Source organism: Diabrotica undecimpunctata, chromosome 9, assembly GCF_040954645.1.
Source record: "Diabrotica undecimpunctata isolate CICGRU chromosome 9, icDiaUnde3, whole genome shotgun sequence".
NCBI classification, from domain to species: domain Eukaryota; kingdom Metazoa; phylum Arthropoda; class Insecta; order Coleoptera; family Chrysomelidae; genus Diabrotica; species Diabrotica undecimpunctata.
This window is the reverse complement of record NC_092811.1, coordinates 30,365,760-30,376,641: the sequence shown is the minus strand read 5'-3', so window position 1 is coordinate 30,376,641 and position 10,882 is coordinate 30,365,760. Positions and strand designations below refer to the sequence as shown.

The following is a 10,882-nucleotide window of genomic DNA, read 5'->3' as shown; positions in this document are numbered from 1 at the left end:
TATATAATCCCCTTTTGTCTCTTTGATATAATTTGCTCTACAATCTACAAGTGAAGACTTTTATTTCCAGTAACACGGAATAATTAGCTATATAACCACTACATTATTGATTTATGTAACTATCTCAAGAGTGAAGAAGAGTGGTAGGTTTACGTTTTCCCGAACCTTATTTTTATTTTATAATCTGTTGTCAAAAAAAAAAAAAAAAATAATGGCGAACGATAGAGAAATTCTTCGTGAAATTTGGGAAGGCAAATTGCCAATTTGTTTTCGTTTAGACAGTGAAGAAGTAGCAGATGTTCGCGAACCAGACCCATTTTATTTGATGGTTCCCAGACTCAGTTATTTTCCTTTAGTAACGGACAAAATAAAACGACACTTTCTCAAATATGTAGACTGTGAGAAGTCAGAGCAAGAAATGTGGCTTGAATACAATGGACAACCTTTAAAATGGCATTATCCAATTGGGGTGTTGTTTGATCTTTCATTTGACAAAGACGAGATTCTGCCTTGGAACATAATTGTGCATTTTGATAAGTTTCCTGAAGCTGAGATTTTTAGATTTAGTAATAAGTAAGATATCTATAATATTTAGTACATGTATTTTTCTAGGACTTACACGAATTTGCTTATATAAATATCACTGTATTTATAATGTAGAACCTAAATCAATATTAATATTGATTTATTATTTTTAGAGATATGGTAGAGGCTTATTTCATGTCTTGTTTAAAAGAAGCTGATGTACTAAAACATAGAGGACAAATTGCAGGTAGTATGCAGAAAAAAGACCACAATCAGTTATGGTTGGGATTGCAGAATGGTAAGTAAGTCCATAAGAAATCAATAGTTCTTGTGCACATAAACACAGAATATTAAATATATTGTTCATATCACATCATCACAATTGAGGATTATTTATTTATCTGGAGTGTCGTCTTGAAGAGGATGAATCACTCTTACAAACGAAATATGACACCCTGAACTATTGAATTCCATAATTTCAGCTATGTCATTATTTCATTTTTTTTAGAATTTAATTATTTTATTAGAAATTAATTCTATCATAAAAATATGGTTTATGAAAATTATAGTAGATTTAAGAATTATTGTAAAGGCATGATGGTACATAGAAAGGAATGTAATTATAGTATGTCTAATTATAGTATGGTTGCTAACACTGATGATTATAAAATTCTTCTTTCGTTTCTATACTTTTTCTTCAGATGCTGTTTATATTAAAAAAAACTCCAGGAGTGACTGAAGAGAGGAAGCATAGGTTTATTATCGTCTACGCACGAAGCAATGCTTTTTAATTTAATTTATATTTTATTTTAATTTACTTATTTTTATTTTTATTGTATTTTATTGTTTTACTGTATTGTATTTCAGTTTATTTTAATTTATTTTATTAAGAAATGCACATGGACCTGAGTTTACTACTCCACATAGTGTGTGGTCTCCCGATCTGTCGTTTCATTGTGTTTCTGTTGTTACATTGAATTTCTTTAGTTTTTATTTTTTCATACCTCTACGTGATACACCATACTGATCAATGCATTCAGTCCATAGCCCACGATATGAAAGCTATACTTTAAAAAAATGATGGTTTTTGAGACTTTTCACCTATTTTTAATATAAATATTCTTTCTGAAATAGGCTTGAAGTCCACAACTACCACTTTTCATTTTTTATTTCTCATAAAATCTAATCTAACTATTCACTAAAAATAAATAGTGTATTTTCAGCAAATTCTGTCCTAGGTGTTTCCCCTTTGTTGTCTTAATTTTTTGATTTACTTTTTGCATATTTTATTTATGAGAAAGTTTTTGTATATATCAGCCTCATAATAAAAATTGATGATTACATCATCGGTTGGTTCTTTTATTTAGTAGTTTTCATTTTTACTATAAATATGCTTTGAATAATTTTTTAAACTATAAATTTAAATTTTTTTAGACAAATTTGATCAATTTTGGGCTGTAAACAGGAAACTAATGGAAACTACAAATGATCAAGATCATTTTAAATATATCCCGTTCAGGTGCTATATGGACAGTGGATATAAGCAAAAATTGGTAAAGCCTGTTACAGACGGTGGTGCTAAAAAGACTTTACAAGACCTAGTTAATGAAATATTTCCAGAAAATAGCAATGGTGAGTGATAATTTTAGCTTTAATATTTGATCATAGTATAAATAAAAAGACAGAAGTTATTGTGTTCTTCAACTATTACATTCATATTATAAACAGTGTGTCGCATTTAAATTGGAAATATTCCTATACAATTTGAAGTTAATAACCCATTTCAACCAGTTTTTTTAATAAAGTTTTAATAAAAAATTTGGTGCTTGAGAAATACTGAATTTTAAATGTTTTTGATGCTGTGTGTTTCAAAAAAGTCTAAGCAAACATTCTAAATGATTTATATGATTATCAAAATTAACAAGCACATTATAGTGACTAAATATAACGGGCTTTTTTTAATGGAACCATGTCTATTTTAATAATGAATAATATAATAAGAAAAATGGCAATTCGTTTTCATTTTAGTTGTTTAGTTCTTTGAAAATTACACTATCATTATATAAATTTAACTGTACTTGCCTATTATGGCCTAATCATAAATAGATAATATAAAACTTTTAAAAGTGCCTAAGAAAGACTATGGAATCTTAAAAAATTTACTTAAATAAAAATATTACTTACCTCTTGCTAGCACCAAGATATGCTTGGATCGCATTACACTGCCTACACAATATCTTTCTTAGTCTCTTTGAAAACTAGGATTCGAACAAACGATATTAAAACCAATAAGTAGTTTATGAAATTTTGCCGAACTCCTCGAACTGGTATATAATTACTGTGCCTAGCATAGTGATGCCAAAATGATTGGTTGTCTCTACACCAATGTAAAAATATATATTTGCTGAAGTGTGGCAACATCTATTGAGTTTATAATGATTGCAAATAAAATGGTTTTAGATGTTGAAGTCAAAATGTTTAATGTAAAAAATGATGTATATAAAAAAATCGAAGGCTGCCAAGGGTGCCAACAATAAAAAAATCGGCTTAACGAACATACACGAGTCATAGCACGGAAATTTCTTTTGTTGGGTTTGCCAAATTACTGCAATAAAAAGTACAACGTTTTAAGTATCTGGGGGCCGTAATCACAGCTGACAACGATGTTACTGAAGAAATAAAAGACAGAATCCAATCTGCAAACCGCTGTCTATTCACACTGGATAAGCTCATAAAATCAAAAAATCTTACAAGAAGTTCAAAGATCAAAATCTATAAATCCATCGTCAGATCTGTAATAACATACGGATGCGAAACGTGGACCATGACCAAAGCAAACGAAGAAAAGCTCAGACGCTTTGAACGAAAAATACTTAGAACAATTTTCGGACCTCACCATGACATCACCACAAACCAGTATAAGATCAGAACAAATATTGAATTAAAAGCACTCTACAATGAGGCCGATATTGTCCAAGAAATTAAATCACAGCGACTAAGATGGGCAGGTCACGTGCACATACTGCATAACGAGACTTGTAAAACTGGTATGGGAGGAGATTCTCACAGGAAGAATGCGATGGAGAGATAACATCCAAGCAGTTCTCTGGAAAATGAACATTCCATTTGACCCTAGGTTGATGGAAGACCGAACAAATTGGAAAAAAGTCAGCCAAGACCCACCCAGGATTGTAGCGCCACGTGATGATGATGATTGTTTTTTTATTATTTCCACTCATGTATTTTCGACGATATAAAGGGCGGACCTAGTATACCTCTCTCTTTTTAAACAGGTGCTTCTCACCCCATCTCACGTAAGGTCCATACCGACCATAAACTTTTACCTACACTGTATATATATATACTCAAAAATTTTGTGACAATGAAACAACATGCCAAATATGAATCCTTAAGTATATTATTCTTCTGAATGAAAGTGTATATTATTTTCCAAATATGTTTTTATGGATTTTACCAATTTAAGCATTGCTCTCAATACATATTTTTGTTGTTCCAGTAAAAGTAAAGACACACGGACTCATTCCTCCTTCAGATACTCCTCTACAGTGGCTGTCGGAACATTTAAGTTACCCAGACAACTTTTTACATCTTTGTGTTACGAGTTGAAGAGTGATATAAGTTTATATATTTATATTAGATATAAGGATGTATTTTTGGACATTCTGTTGCATATGGGGATGGACCATTAGTGTTCAAGGACTCATTTTGTTCTGGATGTGAAAGTAAAACAAAAAACAAATATTAAACTTTCGTGAAAACGTGAATTAGAAGTAATCGAATAAATAGTAATTTCTTACACGTTTTTTGTTTTTGTTTCACTAATTTTTCATAACTACACTTTATTTGGCATTGAGAGAGAATTATACCTAAGCTTTAACACTTTTTGGAAGTCGAGAAAATACATTTTTTTACGTATAGTGATTATGAACTTTGAAATTCAATTTTTTTCAGCCTAGTTCTTTTTTTATATTTTTCGCTCGCAATATCAACTGTTTTTATTATTATAATATATGTTATTAATATCTTGAAGATATGGCAGTTTTTATCGGGAAAGATCTTCGAAAGAAAAAGGTAATGGTTCAAAGATTGCCATCCTTTTGTTTATAACTTCTCAAATGCTAGTCAACTTTGTATCTCAGGAATCACTGCTCGTAATTCAACTTTTTTTCTTTTAAAAGAAGCGTCTTGCCGAGTGTTTTCCAACGCCGTTTTCTAAATTTAATTTAAACTAATGGTTACAGAGATATTATATTTGTTTATAAGCCAAAAAATTGTTTATAATTTTAAATAAGTAATATGCTTTATTGTCACTGAAAATTTTACAAATTTTATGGACAAAAGCTTATAACAATAATACAAAAAAGAAAAAAAAAAATCAGAATAAGCATCGTTTGTACTTTTAAATAAAAAAAAACAATAAAATTCTTCCAAACTTAAACATAAAAGATACTACCTAATTAAGAACTTACAAACTTCGTAAAATATACCTAACAAAAAATAAAAATTAGGAAAGCAGATTAATGAATTAAGGGCTCAAATATTCCACCTCTTTGTGCTAAACAGTAACCAAATCTGTCATACAGATTTCTCCTCATATTTTGGAGTAGGGCTGGTGTAATGCTTGTAAAGAAATGAAGTATTTTTGCCCTTAATTCGACTAGGTTTGTGGCCCTTTCAAACTGATGCTTATAAATGTTTTCTTTGAGAAATACCCAAAAAAGCGGCTAAGTCACAGAATCTAACGGTCATTTAATTGTACCACGTGTACTTATCAGTCGATCAGGAAACGTTTGATTGAGGAAGTAATAGTTGCTCTAGAATTGTGAGCCGAACACCCATCCTGTTGGAAATAAACCTTCTGAAAATTAACGGGAAGGCGTCGAACTGCCGGAATGATCTCATTCTGTAAAAGTTGTAAATATTTGGGCCCGTTTAGGTTTCCATCGATAAAAAATGGACCGACAATATGGTCGCCTAACATCCCAGTCCAAACGTTTAACTTTTGCGGATGCTGCGTACGCACTGCAACACTGAGGTGCTTATTTTTCCGAGAATAATACCTTGCAACCGATGGATTGTGTTTTTTATATAATGAAAATATAGATTCGTCAGAAAATAAAATATTTTTTAAAAAGTAGATTTTCATTCTGTTTATCTAACAGGTCTAATACGTGGTTCATTACCTTCATGACACTTTTTACAACTGTTTACATATCCCGAAGTTTGAAAATGTTTAATGGTATTTTGAACTGAATTTCAACCTTTTCTTTAAATGAATTGAAAACAAAAAGTTATTATGTGAAATCTATTAGGTACATCGATTTTAATGAAATTTGGTGGACGGTTCTATTATATTACAGTAGACTCCCTCTATTCGTTCCGTGCGTGATTGACGCGACACCTACCGCCTTCATCTGACAGTTTTGGAACTACCAATATTCAGGTTAAACATATGACATATGTTTGACATTGTTAAATAAATGCAAAATTGACAATTATTAATAATTAACTTTTTAATTATATTTTTTCAGTTTATGTAGTATAGTAGTAGTCATCATAGTATATCTTTTCAACCATAAACGGAAAAGAAAGGGAAAAATCTAGTACCGGCAAATCAAGTTTTTCACGTGGAAGAGCATATATTTAAAAACAGTAACAGTAAAAGTTATGATATAAAAGCTGAAGTCATCAGGCACTCTGCAGTTAGCTTGAAGCCTTATAAAATATCATTTAAGGTAAATTATTTCAATTTTTCTTATTTCAATTGCATAAAAATGAAGTTATGTGATATTTACTTTTTCATACTAATATCACGGATCCATCTTTTTCTTTTCTCTTATTTATATGTAATCTTTGGGAACCTAGAAAAACTACACTTACTATTTTTGCTATTACTAACACAATTAAATACGCAATATGTATTTGCACACATTTTTGATAAAATTTATGCGTAAAAAGGTAGGTCCAATTTTGTCACATTTCGCCGCTATGCACGCTGGCATCGTTTCAAAGTACCCCTACCATGGTCACGCACGGAGCGAATAACGAGAACTGAAATGGCAAACTAATTACCTCGTTATAAGCCAATCTCGTTATATCAGACAACAATAATACTGCGCATACATATGAATATGTAGTTTTCTAAAACATTAACTTCCTATAGTGAAGCCATTCGGAGCAATATAAGATGCTAATAAATATTGTTTGAATGGCGTTTTTGAAAAAAAGTTGTTTGCTTTTATTGTCAATGAAATAGGTTAAAACAAAAAGAGTTGTTTACTTTTATTGTCAATGATATTCGTTAAAACAAAAAATCTGTACTTACATTTTTTTCCAACTGCATAATGTATAAAGCGTATTTTGAAGGATAACATAAAATATTGCTTCTGCAATTGAAAAAAGTCTGTCATTTTTAACCGCTTTAAATTGTTCAGTATTATTCTATCTATAATATTTTCTAAAGATGTGAAACAGTTGTATTTATTGTAAAGAAGTTTATTGCGGGCAGCAGTTAAGTTTATTGCGGGGCAGTTAAAAGGGTATTTATTTATAACCACGGCTGGGTCGAAAACGTAAAAAAACACGTTTTTCAATCTTATTTTCTCTCGTTATAACCAAATTTGCCTCGCTATAGAGAGTTATAGTTCAATAGAAATTTCACGGGACATCTAATGTACCTCGTTATAAGCGAAACCTCGTAATAACCGTGTTCGTTATAGAGGGAGTATACTGTATAAAGATTTTCTGGTCGAATTGTGAAGGGATTAAGTGCAATCTAAGTGGTTGAAAAGCATTGAATAAAATAAGGCCTGTTCTCTCCCCTCTTCGTTTGTATTTATTGCTATTTTGCAGCAAGGGTAATAGAATAAAACAGTTTTAACCAGTCGTATCTTATAGAAAATTCAATTATCAGTATTTTATTTACATAAACAAGGAAAGTACAAAAATCGATGTTTTTAGTAGTTTTTAAATATTTTATTTTATTTTATTATTTCCTACGTATTTGAGAGGGAGGATAAGTCAATTATTATCAATGAATTTATCACACACATTTTTCTGCAAAAATCAGAATGTACATTTGAGTAATGACCACTTACTACTACTACTACTATCGGTTTACAGCGTTCTCCGACGCCTTCCGACTCCTAACCGCCATTCTTCTCTATTTAACAATAGGCCTGGAGGAATTTCTCTCTCCTCTATTTCTTTTTCAAAGACCACTTAACAGCTATTTATTACTCTGTCTCAATACCAAATAACGATATATGATATTAATCCCATATGTTATTTAGATACTTTGTAATTGTATTCACAATCATTTAGATACTTTGTAAATAGCACAAACACTTGCCTTTATAAGTTATCATCATCATTAATGATTGTGGCAGATGTATACATTTTTTGATTTTCCTTACTTCTTCTAAATGTATTGTTAAAGTTCGTCAATGTGTATATGTTTGACCAGCTTTCATTTTGATTTATTATTCAAACAATGAAACTAAATTAATAATCGATCTGAAATGTTTCTGAAGAGTTTGAAAAAAAAAATGAAAGTTTATTGCGGGCGGCAGTTATATTTATTGCGGGGCCGTTTAAAAAGGTATTTATTTATAGCCACGTCCGGGCCAAAAACGTAAAAAAACACGTTTTTTAATTTTATTTTCTCTCGTTATAATCAAATTTGCGTCGCTATAGAGGGTTATAGTTCAATAGAAATTTTACGGGACATCTAATGTACCTCGTTATAAGCGAAACCTCGTAATAACCGTGTTCGTTATAGAGGGAGTATACTGTATATTGAGTATAGTAGTATATATATATATATATATATATATATATATATATATATATATATATATATGTATATAGTAAACTCCTAAATATTGGGGAAATCTGCAAGAAAGACTCTAATGAGTATCAATTGTTTCGCCGAACGTTTTCGCCAAAGAGAATTAATTTGGCTTCTTCAGGGCTGAAAGAGAATAAATTATAATTAGCTACCATATATTATCTATTACAAATCATTATTGATCTTACCGTAACTTAGAATTGTAGAGTTAGAATATTAAAAAACTTTGCTAGTAACATAATGGTGTTTTTTGTTACTATGTGCAAAAAAAGTTTTTTTTAACGTTGGAAATGTATGGTAGCTTTGAACTTAAAACGCAAAGGTTTACCCAAGGTTAATCGAAAAATCGAAAAAAAAAAAAATTGTAGTTACATTGGGTTTTTCGATTAACCTTGAGTAAACCTTTGCGTTTTAAGTTCAAAGCTACGATACATTTCCAACGTTAAAAAAAACTTTTTTTGCACATAGTAACAAAAAAACCATTATGTTACTATAGAGCGTTTCACGTTAAGAAAATAACATTAGGCTTATGGAGATCAGTGTTGCCAAAACTCTCAGGCATGCGGTTTACTAGATTGTCGATATATTTTTCGAATTTCCATTTTCAATTAACATTTAACTGTAAAGTCAGAATAACAACTGAAGAACCACAAAACCTTATTATCATTATGTAGTCTCAGAGAACGACATAAAATCGCTGACATACGCACACCGTATTATTTTAAGTTGCAATTAGTAATTAGATATACGCATTCCAAGCGGTCCGTTTATTTGCTTTTAAATCTTTAATAGTCGGCAAAGTGCATGATTTAACTAAGCAATATTTTCTACTGATTTCTATGATTCATGGTATATGATATTCTTACCGAAAAACAAATAAAATAAACTGTCGTTACTATAATTAAAATAAGATGAAATAAAATTATCTTTTGTAAATACTATTTATTTAATTAAAATCATTTTCCCTACTTTTCATCTCTTGTTTCGAATGGACACTTTTGGTCAATTACGTTAAAGAACAATTATTTAATTAATGTCTGTGAAAACGAAAATACAAATTATACAACCCTGAATCGTGCTTGTGTTCATCGTGGCATCGCTGCGCTTCTATCGTTCATAAGAAATACATGGCCCTATCTCCGCAATGTTATTTTCTTAACGTGGAACGCTGTATAGCAAAGTTTTTTAATATTCTAACTCTACAATTCTAAGTTACGGTAAGATCAATAATGTTTTTTAATAGATAATATATGGTAGCTAATTATAATTTATTCTCTTTCAGCCATGAAGAAGCCAAATTAATTCTCTTTGGCGAAAACGTTCGGCGAAACAATTGATACTCATTAGAGTTTTTCTTGCAGATTTCCCCAATATTTAAGAGTTTACTATTTAACTTATCTGCAAAGATTAAATTTCTTTTCTATATGTATGTATATATATATATATATATATATATATATATATATATATATATATATATATATATATATATATATATATATATATATAGGGTATAGTAAAGAAACATGTCATGTCAGAAGTGCACCAGGTTATGCTTTATATTTATTTGGTTTAAATGCAAAAAGTTTATTATTTTAAAAATTTAATGACTGACTAGATGACAATTGATTGGATCCCCCATCGCATGCGACGGGCAAATTGAGTAAAACTTGCCATAATCGATGAAACATTTTTTTATACCTTACTCGTCGTGAGATTAATTTTGTAGCTTTTGTAACTATTACACAAAACACTAACAGATAAACACACATATTATACTAAAAAAAAACTATTACAAAACATTGAAGTTAAAAAAAACAATCAATTATTAAAAGAACCTTAATGATTGTATAGACTCTAAGTTTTCTTTTTAAATTTTATTGTGTGTTTGACCATTTTGGCAGTTGTGATGTGGATGAATGAATTATTTAGAAAGTAAAACAGTACAAGCTTTTATTTATCAGTACCTATTTAATTTTTTGTTAATCGTCAAAATAATGTTGTTTTTTGTTGTGTTTGATATTATTAGTTTTGTAAAATGAGAAGTCATTAATAAGTAATTAATTTTGTAAAGAGAGTATGTAACAATAAATATTGCTTAATTTGTCTACATCTGATTTGCTGTTTATGCATTTGTTGTCATTATTCATGTCATAAATATATATATCAATTAAAAAAATAACCGTTTTTGTTCATTTTTTTCTTTGTAAAATGATTGCCCGAGAAAAATCAAAACCATGGGTTATTGCTACCCCAGGTCCGATTGGAGAACAGGTCTCCGGATCAGTAACTCACGTGGGAGTTATTTATCACATGGCAACGTAGGACTCCACTGGGGTTGCTAGTTCTTAGACGAAGTGTCTGTGAGAACTTGTTGATAGCAACTGATTTTCATCCAGTGAATAATATGGGAATTAATATAAATGGAGAAAATCTGAACGACCTAAAATTGGACGATGGAATGGCGATCAAGGCAAGAGGCATATC

The 10,882-nt window shown here is 30.2% G+C and overlaps 1 protein-coding gene across 1 annotated transcript; it reads left to right on the top strand.

Annotated features, from left to right (window-relative positions):
• The first annotated feature begins 143 nt into the window (after positions 1 to 143).
• On the top strand, positions 144 to 10,171 carry Atg5 (autophagy protein 5). Its single transcript, XM_072543079.1, has 4 exons — positions 144 to 573; positions 699 to 823; positions 1,960 to 2,157; positions 4,043 to 10,171. The coding sequence occupies exons 1-4, from the start codon at positions 212 to 214 to the stop codon at positions 4,150 to 4,152; spliced, it is 795 nt and encodes a 264-aa protein (XP_072399180.1). The 5' UTR covers positions 144 to 211; the 3' UTR covers positions 4,153 to 10,171.
• The last annotated feature ends 711 nt before the right edge of the window (positions 10,172 to 10,882 follow it).

Coding starts and splice junctions, on each gene's coding strand:
- Atg5 (XM_072543079.1), top strand. CDS start 212: ATGGCGAACGATAGAGAAATTCTTCGTGAAATTTGGGAAGGCAAATTG. Junction 824..1,959: donor ATGGTTGGGATTGCAGAATG/GTAAGTAAGTCC, acceptor AAATTTTTTTAG/ACAAATTTGATCAATTTTGG. Junction 2,158..4,042: donor ATTTCCAGAAAATAGCAATG/GTGAGTGATAAT, acceptor TTGTTGTTCCAG/TAAAAGTAAAGACACACGGA.